Below are 20409 nucleotides of genomic sequence, written 5' to 3'. Positions count from 1 at the left end.
GAAGGAGGCATGTCACGGTGTCATGTGCCCCCAGCCTTGTGTGTTGACTATAAAATGGTCTCGCTGACACTTTCTTTCTAGAATAAAACAGAATCGTAAATGCAAGATGTCAGATCCATGGTGAATACTGATTTCTCACTGGGACAGTCTCAGAGGATCTCAAGGTCTTACACATGACGTAATCTCAAGACAGATGGCCGCTGGTCATTCTGTGAAACATGGCTTACGCTCTGGGATTGGAACAGTTACCTCCCTGCCCTGACCTCCACATCACTCTCAGGAGGGGAGGAGGGCTCCGGAGCACCGCACTGCTTCTGGCTCCTCATCTCCACTGCATACCGCATTACACTGTTGTGTGCTTCAAAGCCTTTGGTTCAATGATATTGTAATATTTATCTCTATTATGTCAGTTACTTCAGGAGTCTCACTTATCTTTCGTTCCCCAGACTCCATTCCACGTGTTCATTCTCTGACCTTGTCTTTACTGTTTCCCAGCTCCCAAAACCCAGCTCCCTGTGGTGGGAAGCATGGCAGGCGGGCAGGCAGGGCAGGGCGGGGCAGGGCGGCAGGCTGGGTGCTGGAGTGGTAATTGAGAGCTTACATCCTGATCTGCGGACAGTAGGCAGAAAGAAAGCTAGACTGGACCTAGTGTGGGCTTTTGTCACCCCCAATGACACATCTCCTCCAACAAGGCCACACCTCCTCATCTTTTTCAAACAGTTTCACCACCTGGAGACCAAACCTTCAAATATATGAGTTTATGGAGGCGCTATTCCCATTCAAACAACCACATAGCCCTGGCTGGCCTGTAACTTTTCTATTAAGATTTATTTGTTTGTTTGTTTGTTTTATGTATATTGGTGCTTTGTTATGTCTGTCTGCACCCAAGAAGAGGGCAGTGGATTGTGAGCTGCCATGTAATTGCTGGGAATTGAACTCAGGGCGGCTGGAAGAGCAGCCGGTGTAACTGCTGGGTCATCTCCAGACAGTCCTGTAACTTCCTGTGTGGCCCTGACTGGCCTCTGCCACCCAAGTGTTGGCAGTAAAGGCATGCCCCACCATGCCCAGCTCCCTTCACTTTCTTACCAGCAGCGAAAACTCAAGATCTTTAAGAAGAGCACTTGTTCTATTAGTGTGTGCTCAACAGTATCATAAGAGAGCTAGCTACATGTGTAACCTCCTAACGACTGCAGGAGGTGAAGTTTGTCATATGTGTTAGAGATTGGCAGGATGAGACATGGTTTACCCAGGGCTGTACAGCCAATTGGTTGGTTAGAAGACCTCATCTTGCTCTTCACGGCCCAGAGTCACATACAATCTGCTACCATTTCTCACCATGCAAACCGTGAAGCTTATTTTCTGGAAGAAGTTAAAGAGAATTCTGCTTTGATGCTGAGTCATCTTTCTGAAGGCAGAATGTGAGTGGAAGGCGAAGCTGAGGACCAGTCCCGCTCACAGTCTGGATGCTGGCACGGGCTTCTCTCATCGGGGATCAGAGGAGTGCTTCGTATAGAATTTCTTCCGCCCAAATGAAATACCTCCAGCTACAAATAACAGAGGCATCTTTTAAGAAAGACATGGTTGCTTCCTGTATGACTGTTGTGTGATTAAGCCTGTCACTCATTAAGCAGAGCATCCATTTATTCTCTCAGTACCTTACAGTTTGCCAGAGGGTAGCCGAAGAACCAGAGAGGTAGGAAGCAACTGGCGGCTGCTCCCTGTTCTCTGATCTTTCAGGTTCTTACCACAATAGTTGACTCCCGATTTTGTATTGATAAAGTTTAATTAGATTAATGCTTCACAATCCAGAGAAAGATTCATGTTAAAACAACCACTAAAAGGTTACAGAAACAACGAGATGCCTTCGTAAATATGCCTAGGTGATAGGTCAGTGTCACAGCTGATGCTGGAAGAGTGGGAGCCAGGGGACCTGCCACCTTGTTTGTAGCCACCCTGGGATGCAGCTGACAGGCCTTATCTTTGCTGTTAGTTATTCATACTAAACTGTACTTGTACCACAGTGTCTGACAGGATTACCCCCTTCACATTTACCCAAAGACTTTTATGTCCACACAAAACTTGCATGTAGATGTTTATAGCAATTTTATTTATCATTGCCAGGGAGTGACTAAAATACTCTTCAGTTGAAAACAGTGACATTAAAACAACAGAAAATTATTTTGTACTAATAAGAAATGAGCCACCAGGCCTCAAAGTAGCATGGAGAAGTCAGAAAAGCATGTTATCAGTCTGGTGAAGAAAACATATACTCCAGAGTTCTGCATGAAGTGTATACACAGAAACTGAAACCAGTGCCCTGTGGGGATAACCTATGCTACTTGTTCATTGCAGTGTTATTCACAGTGCTGAAATAGCAACACCCTATGTGTCTTTAGGTAGATGGATAAGCAGTAATCTATATGTGTATTGGAATATTATCCTACCTTTGAAAGTAGATTCAAAGGGGAAGTCTTGCCAGCGCTGGGAGCATGGGGGTGCCTGGAAGATATTATGATAATGATAAGTGAAATAAGCCAGGCAGAAAGAAAAACTGCATGTTCCCACTTCATGTGGATACCAGAAAGGTTTAGTGAAAAAAAATAATAACATAACAAAGCTGTTTGCCAGGGATACTGGGGGAGGGAGGAGAAGAAGGTGAGCTCTTGGTTGAGGGACATGGAGTTAAGCAAGATAAGGGAGTCTAGAGACCTGATGTACAGTGTTGGCTGTAATTAATAGCAAGTTTATTGGAAATTTGCCAAGAGAATAGATTTCAGTTCCTCTTAACTGAAAGAGAGAGGGAAGGAAGGAAAGGTTGAAGGCCTATGATTGTTTCCTTGAGTACATAATTTCAGTATGTATATCAAAACATCATATTGAACACCTTAAGTGTTCATAATTAAGAGAAAGAAGAAATGAACCTGAAAAGATTGTGTATGACTTGGTTGCAGATGTATGACACTGGGAAGGGCAAAACTACGAAGAGAAAAGAAGTCAGTGGTCACCAGGGCTTGGAGGGAAGGATGCATGCATTGGAAGAGCACGGAGAATCTTAAAGACAGAGGAAAGGGGCCGTGGGATAGCATAAGTGTGGGTATACAGTTATCAAGACCCACAAACTGTCCAGTGCCAAAAAGGGAACCTTCATGTCAGCTGTAGATTTGGGTGATCTTGACAGGGCAGAGTTCCTTGATAATAACAGGAATACTGCTCTATTGTAGGAAGGTGGCGTGTGTGGGGCAGGAATATATCACAGCCTTATACTTGCTTAATTTTGCTGAGGTCCTAAAAATATAATCTATTGAAGAAAAGCAAAGGGCAAGAGAGATGATACAGAAACAAGATAAAAAGTAAAAAATTGATAATAATACATTCATAAAAGCCCACAAGGCCTCACCCTATTTAAAAAGCAACAGGTAACTAAGGGATGCCGAGAGAGGGAGGAGTCTTCCCCTGGGAAGAACAAACCAATTGGTTATCCAATACCAAATGGTCAACCCTGAAAACATGCGTACAGGTAACATTCTAGAGACTGAACAGGCTGTATTAGTGTTTAAGAATGTGGATGTATTTGCATACATGTCTGTATCAGCAGTTAGTGAAAACAGAGGCCGTGAATGTGGATGAGAGGAAGGGAGGGTATATAGGAGACTTTAGAAGGGAGGACAGGGAGGGGAAGTGACAGAAAAAAAGAGTTTTAAAAGGATCAGTGAATGAAGGTCTCTTCTTCTAGAAGGAAAATGTGGGTTCTGAATGACAGTAAGGAGAGGGGGAGGAGTCAAGGTCACTAATGGGGGTGGGAACACAGAAGGCAGAGGTGGTTCAGATTTTAAAATAAGTTTATTTTTGACTATGTGGATGTTGAAGTGTATGTGGACAGACTGATCTTGGACCTGAAACAAGGTCTAAGTGTTCATTCCTTCAATGTTCTTTCATCTGTTAGGAATACAGAGATAACCAGGTTTTTGCTGAAAAACTCAACACCATGGTTCTCAGCCTGGGGGGTCGCTACCCTTTGGGGATTGCCTATCAGATATCCTACATTTACATTATGATTTATAACAGTAGCAAAATTCCAGTTATGAAGTAGCCAGAAAGTAATTTTATCAGTATGAGGAATTGTATTAAGGATCACAGTGTTGGCAAGGGTGAGAACCACTGCCCTAGCAGGAGAAACAAGTACAGGAGCTAATGATATATGTTGTAGTGTGCTAAGTATGGGGACCAGGTGTGAATTCTGGGGGGCAGGTGAGGAGTGTGTACTGTCTGCTGGGGGGAGAGTCAGGGAATATTCTAGAAAACTGAACTAAAAAGGACTTTAACTAGCATATCCTGTACATTGTACAGTGTGCCCAAAATAGTTTATTACTATTAGTGAATAATGTACGAAGGAGAAAAGTAGATGATAGACAAGTCTCAGCCAGAAGAACATGAGGATTTTGGCCAAGGAATGAGAGGCCCACTGAGATGGTTAAAAAAGAAAAGGTAGGTACCAAAATCTATTGCTTGTTCTGTCCAAAGAGAATTGTGGTCCTTCCTAGATCCCATGACATAGCCTGTAACTCCAGTAAAGAGAAAATAGCCCGTTTGTCTTCTTCCTGACTGTGAAGCAGTGGTTTTTCTGGTTTGCTTGTTTTTAAGCCGTCAAGTTTGTAATGATTGGTTACATCAGCCATGGTGAACTAAACCCCACTCACAGAAAGAAAATGCCACAGCTAGGAAATAACAAAGAAAAAAACCAAAGGCCTTGCTGCTGATGTGATTTTTCCTTTAGAAGCAGGTTCTCTGGTAGTTCCAAATGGTCTCTTAAGAGTGTTTCCTGCGTTTGTGTGGTAGTTGTGTTCCTGGAAGTTGAGCTGATATCCAAACCACTAGCCATCATTCCCATAGCATCTGCCATGCCTGCGACAGGAGGATGTCTAATGAATGCTGGAGACGGTGGTAAGTGGAAGCATTGGAGCTGTGGAGACACTGTATTTCCTGGTTCAAAAGTTAACATGCATGGCAAAAATTGTGTAGTCCGCCAGGCGCAGTGGCACATGCCCGTAACCCCAGACTCAGTCAGGAGGATGCAGAGTTCAAAGTCAGCCTGACCTATAGAAGGAGATGCTGAATGGCAACAGCTAAATGACAAGTAGTCAAAAGGACCTTTGCACTTACCTTAGTAGTTTATAACAGAATGTATGTGTTAACCGTCCACATAGCCTTTTCCAGGAAAACTGACCCCTGAGCTTTTTTGGTTTCATTATGCCCAGCACTAGTCTGAGTTTCACAGGAAGATTTTGAGTCCCTTTCAGGTCATAACAAATTCCACTGGAGACCATGAAAGACTTGACCAAAACCGCTGGAGATAAGGATGACAAGGCGCGTTTCTCAGGTCATCTCTCTGCCAATGATTGTTTGTTAGGAAAGGCAGTCAGGTATCCAGACTACATTTTCCTCTGTTTCTCCTTTGGATTAGTGAGCATAGTGTAATGCCCTCAGAGTTAATTGAGTGGATCAGTTAATTGAGTCAGCTTCAGTGAGTTAGTGTCCTGTGTCCTGATTTTTATTACTGATTCTCGATTGGGCATGACCTCTCCCTCAAGGCATCTGGCAAAGGTTACAGACATTTCTGGTTATCATGCCCAGGGGTGGGGTGGGTGGGAGCAGGCTATTGGCATCCAAGTGTGGTAAGACCAGTTGAACAGTCCACAGTACACAGGCAACTCTATCTGACAGAACTGCATGGGCCAAACGTAGCGGTCAGGTCGTGTGACTGTGGGCTAGCTTGTGTGTGTGTTGTAGATGCTCTGCTCACCAGTTTACCCGATGCAGGGGAAGAATTTTCTTGCCAGAAGCTCTGCTTTCTGCCATTGGCTAGAAAAGAATGGGTGTGAGTTCCTGCAACATTCATTTGTATTGTTAGAGTGTTTGCATATGTGTGTGTTGGATTGAATGTGTGCACCACGGTACATGTGTAGAGGTCAGAGAACAACTTCACCGAGATGGTTTTCTGCTCCCGTCTTTCTATGGGTCCTAGGGATGGAATACTCACTGAGCCTTACTGGTTCTTATTATTGTCTTTATTAAAAACTGCATGCATGGAACTGCAGAGAGGACTCGGGTTAAGAGCACTGGCTGCTCTTCTCAGGGACCTGAGTTCAATTCCCAGCACTCACAGGGTGGCTCACAACAGCCTGTAACTTCAGTCCCAGGGGACCTGATGCCCTATTCTGGTCTCTGCATTCACCAGGCACAATCACAGTACACTGGTAGACATGCAAGAAAAACTCTCATACACATAAAATTTTGTTGTTTTGAGACAGGGTCTCTCTCTCTACGTAGCCCTGACTGTCATGGAACTCACTCTGTAGACCAGCCTAGCCTCTAACTCACAGAAATCCACCTGTCTTTGCCTTCCAACTGCAAGGTTTAAAGATGTGTACCACCACACCCAGCTAAAATAAATTTTTTTGTTGACCCAATAATATGTGCTTAGGAGTGTGGGAGCATGCAGACTCGTGAGGTCTCATTTCCTGCTTCATTCTTTCCTGACTTCTTTTGGCAGTTGCTTTTCCTTGTTTAAATTATAATCTTACTTTTTTTTTTTTTGCCATTTCTTCATTGCAAATGGTGAAAACTTAGCTCAGTCGTCTCAGACACTCCCCTCCCCACCACTGAGCTCCATATCTACTGAGTAGCTCCTCACTCCTCATTTTATCTCTAACTGCAAAACACACAGATCCTTGCTTTTGTTTGCATTGACTTTGGAAAGTTCTTTTCAGCTGTTTCTCTCCTGTATATAGAGCATGTTCTTTCCTTAAGTCAGTGGTTCTCAACCTTCCTAATGCATCAACCTTTTCATACGGTTGTGCTAACCCCCAACTGTAAAGTTGTTTTGGTTACTACTTCATATCGGCAATTTTGCTACTGTTAGGAATTGTAATATAAACAATTTTGAAGATAGAGGTTATTAAAGGGGTCATGACCTACAGGTTGACAACCACTGCCTCATGTTGTCAAAGTACATATCATTTATTTTGTGCTTTATAATGACTTTTAAGCTGTTCTTGTTATCTATAGATTGAGTTTAATAGTTAAAAGCCAGTGTGTCCATTAATAGACCATGACTGTGTAAATTATTCACTGCACAGCTAACCAGTAAATTGGGAATCCAGAACATTCCTACACACGCAGTATTATAGACTCTGCTGCCAGCTGAAAGAATGCCACTAGTATTCTACCATTCTGTTTTCTTTCAGTGCACAGAAAGATTGTTAATCATGCCGTAGGCAGTTGGCACAGTGCCGCTGAAACGTATAAGAGTTCAGAAGTCTGAAACTAGTGAATATTCGAGAGCAGAATGCCCTCCATGTGCTGTTAGAGAAAAAGAGCAAGAAGAAAATGATGGAAAACACAAGAAAGGAAGAATTTCAGAATAATAAGAGTACTTTCCAAATGGCCAACTTTCTGAGTGTTGAACTGTGTTTGGATAACTTGTGTCCCTCAGTCCAAATCCAAGGATAATATTGCTTCTGCTGAAACTTGGGCTCGTACTGTAACCAGGGTTTATTAATTGTCCTATTTCATTGAGGAAAAAATGCAAAGCAGACAGAACACTGGACTAACTAGCTGGAAATGCTCCACTGTTTCATGGGAAGCAGCTTTCCAATGGTTCCTATGGAGGACGGGGGTCTTGAGCCTAGTGCACAGTAAGGAAAACAACCCATTTACTGATTCAGACTGTGGCCGCTCCATTCTTTCAAAGAACAGCATTGATTTCTTTTAATATCAAAAAATGATTTCTGAACTACGTTGCTAGTAATTGCTTCAGCTATTGAAGAGGTTTGCACTGCTTGTAGAAGACTGCATTGGTTACACAATTAATACCTTTCCTGTGCAGTAGGAATATGCCACTCCTGTAGCGGCTAGCAGCATCTTATTTTTGTGTCTCTGAAACATCTTCTAAGTGTTTGTAAGACTTTAAAATATATGAAGCAGCAAAGAGAAAGAAAGAACAGGAAGGAAGGAAGGAAGGAAGGAAGGAAGGAAGGAAGGAAGGAAGGAAGGAAGGAAGGAAGGAAGGAAGGAAGGAAATCCCTTGCTGGTAAATCAAGCTGCAAATTCCTTAGCACTAGAAAAAAGGGAAACTTCAGTTTAGCTGCAAGCTCTCAGGTTTATAAAGTGGAACTATTGAAGTATTGTTTGGGTTTTGGTTTTGAGGCAACCTAGGGGGCATTGCTTTGTTGCCCAGCTGCTCTCAAATTCTTGGGCTCAAATGATCCTCCTGCCTCAGCATCACTGGTAGCTGGGATTATAGGACTGTGCCAATACGCTTGGCCTTGTAGCTCTTAAAAATAAAGTTTCACCTTTATTGTTCAAGTCATTATAACATATTTGAACTCCTTTCCTCAAATACAGAGAGCAAAAGGAATATGATTGAAGACTCACCATTTATGTGTTTTATTTTATAGATTATATTTGAATCTTGTTTTTTTTCACTTAAAATAATATTGACATTTTCTTGTTATTATAAGTGAGCCTTCATGATTGTAATATTTCATAAGGTATACCTACCATGATTTACTTAACCACCTTATAGAGCATTAAGGCTGGCCCTGTTTTTCCAGTGTAAATCATGGCATGATTAAATATTTAATGAGTTACCTCTTTTTATTCTTATCTCCTAAGATAAAAGCTCACAGGTTCAGATGTTTTAAATGTTTTAAAGGCTCATTGTTCTAACTGCATTCCAGCCATCAGATCAGTTTATAAACTTCACCAGCATTTGAAGAAACTGCCCAAGCGACCGAGCAGAACTTGAGAACTGTTTCACGAGCTGCCTCGGTTCATAGGCTGAGATGTGGAAGAAAGCACTTGGCCGGCTGTGACCTCATTTCATCTTAGCAAAGCCTCAAAGCAAAGCCAGAAGCCATTATTCATTTTCATGATGTCTCAGGCTGAGGAAAGTGCTTCTAATTTTTGCAACATAAAAGAGGTTTGATGACAGGGACAGAAGTGAGCGAGGACCCAGACATGCTGACGGGAAGGCTGGAATTAGGGCCGGAGCACTAGGCTCGGTCTCCATTTAAAAGCCTACTGCTTTTTCCTCTTCAGTTGGGGACGTCTTGGTATGTGGAGATATTTTTACGAGGCTGAAGAAACAGCAGAACAAGAAGGCAGGTTTGAAATTGCAATTGTCAGGAGCTGCAGCTGAAGCTGTCTATTAAGCTGCTGGGTTTTCTGTGTTTCCTGGCACAAGCAAGGGTTGAATTTTAACTTTTAAAATTTAGAGTAAGTGCTTAGTGCTTGAATTAGAATTGAAATATCCGTTCCCTTTAGAACTTTTCAGTATGTTTTTTTTTTACTAATATATATTTACTTTTCCTGTTTACTAGATAGGCAGCCAATATGTACTTCCCACTACTGAAATATAAAACGAGGCTGGGATGTAGCTCAGTGGTAGAGCATGTGTCTAGCATGCGAAGGGCTTGGATCCAATACCCTACACAGAAAGGAAGCAAGCAAACAAAAGTTAAACAGTTATAGTCTAACTTTGATGAATGTCATCTTTGCTTACATAATGAGAAACAAATACAAAATAGTAATTTGAAAAGTAATGTTTAATGTAGTCCCATGTGTAACACTGGAAAACCTCATTGCTTCAAGTTCTTGGAAGAAATGTTTTTCTTTTCTTTTCTTTTTTTTCTTTTGGTTTTCGAGACAGGGTTTCTCTGTAGCTTTGGTTCCTGTCCTGGAACTAGCTCTTATAGACCAGACTGGCCTCGAACTCCCAGAGATCCGCCTGCCTCTGCCTCCCGAGTGCTGGGATTAAAGGCGTGCGCCACCACTGCCCGGCTCCTTTTTTTTTTAACACCATGTCAATTATAATAATTTTTATTTTAAAAGCATGGTCTGATATGATTTTCAGTTGCTGTATTAGATCTGTTCAAATTCATATTAGGTGTATATGTCTTTGACACATAATCTATGATATTGTAAGGGAATTAATGAGATGCTAAACTATTTTATTTATGAGAAGAGAAGAATTTTGGTTCCTTAGCCGAAAGGAAAGATTAATTATAACCTAGAAAATATGAGAGGGAATTTAAGTAGAAATCATCTTGAAGCAGAGGAAACTTTGACATAGTGTGCTTCAAACCTGCTTACCCATCACAAGCCTGCCCAGCCATCAAAGTGGGGTATCCTGCCCGCATCACCCTAGTCCCCACTGTCGCTCTACTCTGTCTTTATAAATTTATCTCATTGTGTGCATCACTGATTATTCTGATGAGTTATAATTAATTCAGCTTAAATTTACATAAATGCTAATGTGTGCGTATTTCTGGAATGCTGATGAATTGATTGAATGTGTCGGTGTAAACTCGTGCTACTCTAGATGTCTATAGACATGACCGTGGGACTCACTGAGAAAGACAGTAGACGTGAGTGGCATTGCTTACGTGTTTCCACTACCTCTGAGTCGGAAGGAATTAGAGTCCGGAGAGGTGGGGGAACATATTTTTATGATTGGAAGATCAGGAATTTATTTTTCATACAGTGAGGCGCTTAGGTGATTTTTTTGGTTTTTGGTTTTTCAAGACAGGGTTTCTCTGTGTAACAGTTCTAGCTGTCCTGGAACTAGCTCCTGTTGACCAGGCTGGCCTCGAACTCACAGAGATCCACCTGCTCTGCCTCCCGAGTGCTGGGATTAAAGGCGTGCGCCACCACCACCTGGCTAGGTCGGGTGATTTTTATAAAGTGACAGAAACACAGCTCACAGCATAGAGATGTTTCTCTTCAGCAGTGGTGAGGTCTGGAGTGGTGGTGCGCGCTTGCCTGTACTCCTGCCGGTAGCAGAGGCTGTCACCCTCAGTGGCCTTAAAGTGTTAGGGACCCCACCTCAGGTGAAACTGGATCCTTGACCTCGCCTCAGAAGAGCGTTTCTGTACAAGCCAGTCTGAATCAGACTTATGATTTATTAAATGGCATCTTTAATATAGAGTTTAAGCACAAGGGTTGAGAGAAAAGGGTGCCGTGCAACAAGACACACCTGAGCATGAGTGTGGGCTGCCTTGAGCCCATGTGACCGTCATATATGGTCTCCCCATAATAGAAATGTCTTCCAAACCCAGTACTAAACTGTACATGTGTGCAATGTTTAGCAGAATGTAAATGCATTTTTAAAAATGAATAATATCACTCAGAAAAGTATCTAAGCCCCTTGGTAAACTTTGATAATAGATTAAAATGAATATTTTGTTAATTATTACTATCTTTTTATTATTCAATATCCCACTCTTTTCTTCCTGGTTCCATAATTACTGTATGAAAAACCACATATGATTTTTAAAAAGCTTATTATTATGTACCTAAATGTCCTTCATTATGAAAATACAAAATAAAATTTTTTTGTTCTCAAGTGGCAGTTGAAAGAAAGCCCAAGTATGTCCTAAGAGATATATTAAAGCTGGCTTTAACTCTGTAACCTGCAGAAACTCTTGGTGTCCCAAGCTGCTTCTCTCCACGGTGTAAGCGCTGTGGGCGTGCATACTCCTCAGACTGTGCAGCCTCATAGCGGCAGCATCACTTGTTAAATGCAGAGCTGTCTGAGCTGAGAACATACTGTGGCCCTTTTACACACGATTAAGCCTTGTAATTTTCTTATGTTCCTAATAGCCATACTTCCTGAACATAATGAAATGAGAATGTAATTTACATCTTTATGATGAAAAAGGAAAGTATGTGCCCCTCCCTAATTATAGGCTGAGGGTACCGTTTCCATTGTGAACACATTGCCATCACTCTGAGCACTTGGGAAGGCAAATGGCACAGCTGTCATACCCCGCCTTACTGTGTGTCCAGTGTTTAGAAATTACTGCCAGTGAAAATCTGTTTGGACAGTGTGTATGCAAGAGCACACGTCCTGTACAAGGAAGCAGGGTGTTCCCAAGAAATCAGGCCCTTGAATTAACGTAGGCCAAGTAGCCTGGTTTTGCTAACGGCTGCCTGTTGTAGATAGATTCTCACTTTACAAAGTATGTGTTTTTGAAGGCTTCCCCCAAAATCAGTACCTGTGCTTAAAATTTAGTCATCTATCAACGACTGTGAGGTGGGTAGACCTCAGCGACTAGCTCTCAGAACTAATAGTGGATTTTTCTTTTTTTGGCTGCTTTTCGTATTTCAGAATATTTAAGAGAAACACACATCTATCCTTGATGGCCTCTACTGATACGAACTGTCAGAGCATTAGATAAACGGCTATTAGTTGGTTACCAATATTAGTGTGCTGATACTGGTTATCTTACAGTAATTAGAAACCAGTAAAAATGGAGACTGACCATTAATATGTGCATTTGAGAAGCAAAATCAGAACATGAGATATTCTAGAGAAGATAATAGAAGGAGTTCTTGGCGAATCTTTTTGATCTTAAAAAAACAAAACAACTTTATGTGCATGAGTGCTTGCCTGTCTGTATGTCTGTGCCCCGTATGCATCCCTATGCCCTCAGAGACCAGAAGAGCGCATCAGACCCCCTTAATCTGGAGTTATAGAAAGTTGTGAGCTGCCGCTTGGGTGCTGGGAATCAAACTAGTGGTTTTAACTACTGACCTATCTTCACAGCCCCCTTGGTGATTTTGTTTTTAAGAAAGGAAATACCCGTCACTACTTATTAGAGAGGCACATTCTACAAAACATCTGAATCTTAAGCATGTGGGTTACATCTGGAGTGGAAATTAAGATTTCAGAGAGAAAAAGCTCAAAGGCCTTCTAGGAACCAACCAAGTGAGTGCGGCCTTCTTTCCTACCTTTCCCTCCACCCCAGGGTGCCAGGCTCCATGCCACACCTAGTCCTGACTGGCTGAAGCTGAGGACGACACTGTGCCTAGCTTGCAAGATAACCTTCATAATGAGTTTTGTGTAACAGTGACAAATGTGCTTTCCCCCCAACAGCGGTGACGTCTTATGAAGATCTCGGACTCTTCGCGTTTGGATTACCTGGAAAGGTGATTTCCTTTGCTCCCCTTGGGGCATTTCTCTTCTCCTCCAAGTTCACAGGGTCGTGCATGTGGGAAAGACCTTAGGAGATGAAGAAAGGAAGTAAGAGATGGGACAGGAAAGTAAAGAGAATGTGGCCCCTGCCGAAGCACTGCTGTCAACCAGTGAAGTTTGTAAGTCTTGTTGCTGACTGCTGAGCTGCAGAAGTAATGAGACCCTAAAGTTTTCTCATTAATTTTGATCAGATCCTCTGAGTAAATCCTTATAAGGGAAGAAAACAATAGAATTAAGATTATAGCCTGGCTTTTTTCAAAAGCAGTAATTAGGTAGTATTATTTAAGAGCTGAACAGTGCTAAAAGATTGCCTAGCTCTCCCCCTTGTTTACATGTGAGGAAATTAAGATCCAGATCTGTTCAGGGGCCTCTTATCAACTGTTACCCAACACCCGTTCCATATCCGAGGACTGTAGATGCTATATATACTGGTTTTACTTCCTAGAATAATAAAATAAATGCAAATTTTTATTGGCACTGATTTTTGGTGACTTCCTAACTTTAAAAGTTGTAGGGAAATGTTTTTTCCTACAGATTACCAGGAGTTAAGCACTGCTGTCAGTGTTAGAATTAAGTTGCTTTCTTTCTGTCTCAGTGCCTCAAGAGTTACCCCATTTATTTTGGTTCTAAACAAGAATTCTTCTGATTGTAAATCTGCCTTAGTACTTTCTGTTTGCATTTAAGTTAACAAACAAGTACTATAGCATGTATTTGGTACTCTGAAACAGGTATGTATCTGAGCTAACTGACGTATGAGTTGCTGCACACATTTATTCTCCTGTTTATACTGAGTGGGTACCATACTATAACTGGCTAAGCTGATTTTAAGGAGTGAGTCCTGGAGGAAGATGCAGTTCTGCAGCAGGAAGAAAAGCTGCATTTGCTTCCAGTTGCCTTTCCTCTTAAAATGTATAAGGAGTACATAAACCTCAGAAATGCTGGGTAGGCCTTACATCTTCGTAATCTAAACCTCAGTTGTTCCCAAGAACATTTGCTTCCTGGAGAGCAGGGTGTTTAGTGTGTCTGGTTCATTCCCTCCATGTAGTTTAACCAGAGGAGAAGAAATGTGTTTGTATATGGCGATGCCCCGGGGTGGGGAGGAAGTACTTGCTGTATAAGCATCAAGACCTGAGTTCAGATCCCCAGCACTTGTATAGAACCTGGGTATGGCAGCATATTCTTGTGACCTCAGTTGTAGATAAAAGTTTCTGTTCCGCCCACCTGGTTCCCCAGCCATTCAGTCCCAAAAACCACACAGAAGCTTATATTAATTATAAACCGCTTGGCCTATTAGCTCAGGCTTATTATTAACTAACTTTTCCAACTTAAATTAACCCATAATTCTTATCTATGTTTAGCCATGTGGCTTGGTACCTTTTCTCAGTAAGGCATTCTCTTCTTGCTTTCACTGCTTCTGGATGATGAGTACATCTTTGCCTTACCTCTTCCCCACATTCTCCCAGTCTGGTTGCCCCACCTATACTTCCTGCCTGGCTACTGGCCAATCAGCATTTTATTAAACCAAGTACAAGTAACACATATTTAGAGTGTACAAGAGAATTATCCCACAGCACTCAAATGCTGAAGGAGAAATGCAGAAACAGTGAGATTCTGGGGATGGGGCATGTTGCTGGCCTGCCAGCCTCACCAAAACAGCCAGCTCCAAATTGAAGGAGAAACTGTGTTTCAAAATGTAAGGTAGAGAATGATAGAAGATTCTGCAGTCAGCCTTAGCTTTCCACATGTTCTTCATAACACACCCACAATAGCACATAGGTGCGTGCATATGCATATAACAGGCGCACAGCAGCAACCACAAAGTAGACAGGGAAGCTCCCTGCTCGATTTAATGTGACCTATCGGTGTGAGTCCATGGTCAGCACTGGCAAAACCATCGGCTGACGGTGGTGGTTCCCTCATCCCTGCCTAGCAGCACAGTCTCAGAGCATGGACTGTGAAGTCTTCTTGAATGTGAGCTGTTGCATCATTGTTTACATGTGTCCTCACTCCAAGGAGGCAGCTGCACTGGACGGAGCGTATCCAGAGTGAGGACTCGTTAGATTTTGATTGTATTTCTTCCCCATTTCTATAATTGTTCTGGAATCTTCACATTTTTTTGATGTGTGGTTGAATAATATTCTGCAATTCAAAGAAATGTTTTTGAAAAATTTAAGGAATATTTTTTAAAATTTCTTTGTGTATTTATGTATCAGATAAATATCTATTGAGCAATGTCGTGGTCATGCACTGTAGTAGGCACAGAAAGTCCAGGTAGGCAGACGTTCATTCTGGCTTTCTAAACACTAAATACCTAAATTTAGGCAAGGAATGGAGAAGTGGTTAGTGCTAAGATACTGTATGTGCAATATATTCATAGAAAATGGAGGTATTTCGTGTGTGTAGCCAGGGGTTTCATTTGCAGATGTTCTACACAAAGTCAGAATGGTCTTCCCACAAATGACTGAATTTCAGGAACTCATATTTAAGCTGAGATGCAAAGTGCCTTCTAGAAAACACTGGAGTGACCATGACCACTCTCTTTGTTAGTTACTGCTGCTGTGATGAAACACCACAAACCAAAGCAAACTGGGAAGGACAGAGTTTATTTGGCTTACTTCCAGGGAACAGTCCATCCCTGTTGGGGGATGTTAGGGAGGAAGTCAAACAGGGCAGGAACGTGGAAGCAAGAGTTGATGCAGAGGGGTGTTGCTTACTGGCTTGCTCTTCATGGCTTGTTCAGCTGGCCTTATAGAACTCAGGACTGCTAGCCTGGGGATGGCATCACTCACAATGGGCTGGGCCCTCCCACATCAATCACTAAATAAGAAAATGCCCTACAGACTTGCCTATAGCCCAGTCTTATGGGGGCATTTTTTCAATTCAGGTTCTTCTAGCTTGTGTCAGGTTGACATAAAACTGTCCAGCACACGTGCATCTCTAGAGACCGTGCCAGAATCCAGATCATTAGGCTTCTGCACCTACAAGGACTCCAGCTCCTAGGAAGCTCAATGGTTGCAGCATAGGCAGTGCTCTGCCCTAGGAGGTGAACCTCAAGTGTGACCTGTCCTCTGTCTGTGGAGGTCTGAGCATTCAGCTCCAAATGTCTGCTGGTGCCCAGGTGTTAGTGGTCAGGAGGCCCAAGAGAGAATATAAGATTTAAACATTTCCTTTGCATCCCCCAGGAGTCTCATCCAGGACCAGAAACAGACTGGACATAGTCCTTGGGCAGTTTTTGTGTAGCACAGACCTTCTTTATTTTTAGCCAATTGCCAACTTTTATCCTCTTGAATGTGTGAAATTCAGTTTCTGACTTACTAACTACTGGGTGATCTGGCTACATTGGATCCACTAAGCCAGTAAGAAAGAGACTACAGGTTCAGTTAGATATCGACAATCACAACTTACCAGCTTTATAACATTTTTCAGCTATTCAAACATGACTGCTAAGAAAGACTTCAGAAATATCTTTAGAGTAATTATGGAGGTATTAAGGAAAGACTTATGTAATGTTCATTAATTTCACATAGTACAAACAGCTGACAAAATTTATTTCTGATATCTCTTCATTCATAAGACAGTGCATCTGTCCTTGTGGTATTGTTTATTAATTATAAAATTCTCTCCTTTTATACTGTTTCCCTTTTATCATCTGAATACATTTGTTCTTTTTTAGGTGGTGGTTGCAGGCACCATAATAATTCAGAATATTGGAGGTAAGCATTGAGAACGGATCAGGTATGCATGCAGGTAATGGAAATAGTTGCTTCTCTGGTTCCTTGCCTTCCTACAGGTCCAGCTGGGACACTAAATCTCTGTAGGTGCAGCCATCTTCAGAAGTCCCCTTTACCCACCTCCTAATCTTTCTTAAATCATTTTTAATAGCACTGGTAAATACGCTTCTAGCTTCAGTTCTAGCTGACTTCCGTGGTTGTGGTGGTGAGGGGGGCAGTTTGGAAATGCTCCTCCCAAAGTGATTCTTAACTATTAGCTACTTTCCCTCTGCTTTCACTCCCACTACAGACCCTTCTTTAGAGGGAATAGTGCCCCCTGGGCGGTGTGAACAGTCAGGTATGCCCAATGTGCCCTAGGAGGTAAGAAGTTAAAAATGACCAAGTGGCTTAAAATATGTCTAAGGACAAGAGGCATCCTCATGCTTGTCTTTCCCCTGGTTCCTACTAAAAACTGATCATAAAACGATCCTTATTATGAGAACTCTGTAGAAATGAAAATCCCTGTTGATTATAGACAACTGACCGAATGAATTAAACATTAACTCCAAAGTATGAGAACTGCATGGACGTGTTGTGTGGAGACTTCAGAGATCTAGGCTGTGTCCTCGTTTCTGTTTACCACCAGCTGGAACGCTAAATAGTGTCAGAATCATAGAAAGCCCACAAGGAAGTGACGTGCTCTTTGGACTTTTTAGAAGATTGTGTGCTCGCAAGGAATTTTAATTATTTTTTTATATCTAATAGTTTTAAGTAACTGATCACTCTAAGTATTGTTCAACTAAACTGATGTTAGCGAGTATTGTGGTGTGTGTGTGTGTGTGTGTGTGTGTGTGAGAGAGAGAGAGAGAGAGAGAGAGAGAGAGAGAGAGAGAGAGAGAGAGAGAGAGAGACCTCATCTCTTGGGAATTGTTGCTGTGCAACTGATTTGAAGATTTGTTGTAGAATACTTTTAATTAGCAGATATGTATTGCTTAATCTCTTAGTGATGATTCTTCAGCAGACCCTCATTAACACCGATCAGATTTGGTTCAGATGAAACCATTGTATAATAATTTATGTTGAAATTTTAGCATTTTATCTTGGTGTGATGATCTTGTTGTGTCTCCTCTGGTTCCACCATAGTAGCTTCTGTCTCTAGCCTGGTTTAGACGCGGCCGTCTTCCCCTTGCTGGGGCTAGCCTTGTCCGAGGTCACCTCCGCACTGTTTCTCCTCTGAGCCTTAAGTTTTTCCAGGGCTTATGTCTCATTCCTCTTTACTCCTGGGAACCAACACAGTGTCTGTCAGGGTCCAACCTCGACAAAATTTGCACGTTCCAGTGTAGGAGCATGAGGATTAGAATTATTAAACTCAAGGAACAGATAGAGAAATAAGAAGGCAGACACGGAACAGGATGGTGGCGGGGGGGGGGGCATTCACTGAATACTGAACCACCTGCGTTTTTTCCATTGGCTCATATACCTCATTCCAAAAGGGGAGGGGAGACAACAGACTTATTAATATGATATAAGGAATAGGCCAAGTATCCTGCAGGCAGCCAGTCCCTGGAACCTCCTGCCTGTCTCCTTTGAAGGAGCAGGAATAGCAAGGTGGAACAGATCCACTTCTCTACTCAAAATACTAATTAACCACACCCTGGGTCAGGATCTCTTGTTTGTAGCCACACCTGTTGTCAACAGTTTTGAAAGAGCAAAAAATCAGCTCAAACTCTGACCTTTAGTCAGGGTGGAGCAGGCTCACATCTGTGGGCCCCACAAGAGTCTGGAACTTTGCTGGATTGAGACACGCTTAGATGATTAGTACTCTATGTCTATGAGCTGGAAAGATGGCTCAGCAGTTAAGAGTCCTGGCTACTGTTTTCGAGGACCTGGGTTCAATTCCCACCACTCACGTGTCAGCTCACAAAACTCAAGCTCCAGAGGGATCTCATGCCCTCTTCTGGCCTCCACCGGCATTACATGCACGTGGTGCACAAACGTTCGTACCAGCAAAACACCATACAAATAATTTTTTTTTAAAGTGAAAATAAGTGGGGGAATGGTGGGGCTGGGAAGATAGCTCAGTTGGTAAGGTACTTGCTTCCCAAACAGTACCCAAGTGCCAATTCCCAGCACTCCTGAGCAGCCAGGTGTGAGGATACACACCCTAACCCCAGTACAGGAGGAGCAGAGTGGACGATCTCTGGGGCTCGCTGGCCAACTAATATAGCTGAATCCGTGGACTCCAGAGGTTCAGTTAGGTACCTTGCCTCAGGAAAATAAGGTAGAGAGCAATTGAGAAAGTTTCCGTGTTGACCTGTGGTCTTCACGTGTGTGCGTGCGCGCGCGCGCACACACACACACACACACACACACACACACACAATGCTAGGCTCATCATTGGTGTCAAAGCTGACGGAAAAGATAAAGAATCTAGACTAATTCAGTATTTTACTCTTTCGAGGACCCTGCCACCCAGCTCCCAACTCAATCACACACAGATGCTTATTCTTAGCTTGACTTTTACCAGCTTTTCTTTCTCTCTCTTTTTTTTTTAAAAAAATCATTATTTATTTATTATGTATACAGTATTCTGGCTGCATGTTTTGCCCGAACACCAGAAAAGGGCACCAGATCTCATAGTAGATGGCTGTGAGCTGCTGTGTAGTTGCTGGGAATTGAACCCAGGACATCTGAAAGAGCAGTCAATGTTCTTTACCTCTGAGCCATCTCTCCAGCCCCCTTTCTTTCTTCTTTCTTTCTCTTTCTTTTTTTTTCTGTGTAATGATGTGATCTGTTTATTTAAAATGATTTCCCAATTTGCCCAATGATTTAACAGACTTACTTTTACCTCAAACAATCAACATACTTTTGTACTTTATTTTAAGCATGTATGCTATTTTGACATTTTATTAATACCAGATTTCAATACGTTGACCAGTGAGTAGTACAGATTTCAAATGGACCCTTGGTAGCTATGGTCTCATTGCTGGATTCTTGGGATTTTGGTGATGGTGGCTGTTCCTTAAGGCCCTGTCTCCAACCTGCTGTAAGACTTAAGCAGCACACTCCTCCATTCAAGGCCTCTTTTCCTAAATCATCCTGACTACCTTTTGCCTCTGGGCTTTCTCCTTCTCTTACTTCTGTGTACCTTACTTTCACTCCTGCTCCGTGGCTGGGTGCCTGGCCCGAGTGGCCTCCTCCCCCTGCTCTTTTGCTCCCCTTCTCTTCCCAGATTTCTCTTCATGTGTTTATCCTCTGCCTGCCAGCCCCACCTACCCTTGCTCTTGCCTCGCTATTAGCTATTCAGCTCTTTATTACACCCTCAGTGTTTTAGGCAGGCACAGTGACACAGCTTCACAGAGTTAAACAAATGCAGCGTAAGCAAAAGCAACACAGCTTTTACATTAAACAAATGTTCCATGGCATAAACAAGAGAAACAAGAGAAACTTAAAATAATAATCTCAAACTAGAATATTCCTCATCTAGAATACTTTTATTTTTGTGTTCTGTAGCAAAATACACTGACTGGGGTGTTAGTAATAAACAGTTATCAGCTCTTGGAGGTTGAAAGTCTGAGATCAAGGAAACCACATCCTGTGAGGACTTTGTTACCTGGTCATGTGTGGGAAGTTGTCACGCGGTAGCTTAGAGCACGCAAACTC

At 42.4% G+C, this 20409-nt stretch overlaps 1 protein-coding gene across 2 annotated transcripts in view; it reads left to right on the top strand.

The window, feature by feature from the left end:
- Slc38a6 (solute carrier family 38 member 6) overlaps positions 1-20409 on the top strand; it is a 61383-nt gene that overhangs the window by 7121 nt on the left and 33853 nt on the right. For both annotated transcript variants that reach the window (XM_075948616.1, XM_075948617.1), the window contains exons 4-5: positions 12938-12990; positions 16710-16749. In XM_075948616.1, coding sequence (XP_075804731.1) covers positions 12938-12990; positions 16710-16749 — 93 coding nt within the window. The remainder of the gene's footprint in view (positions 1-12937; positions 12991-16709; positions 16750-20409) is intronic.

This window comes from Microtus pennsylvanicus, chromosome 14, assembly GCF_037038515.1.
Source record: "Microtus pennsylvanicus isolate mMicPen1 chromosome 14, mMicPen1.hap1, whole genome shotgun sequence".
NCBI classification, from domain to species: Eukaryota; Metazoa; Chordata; class Mammalia; order Rodentia; family Cricetidae; genus Microtus; species Microtus pennsylvanicus.
Note: the sequence above shows the minus strand (reverse complement) of the source record. Positions and strands in the feature narration are given on the sequence as shown.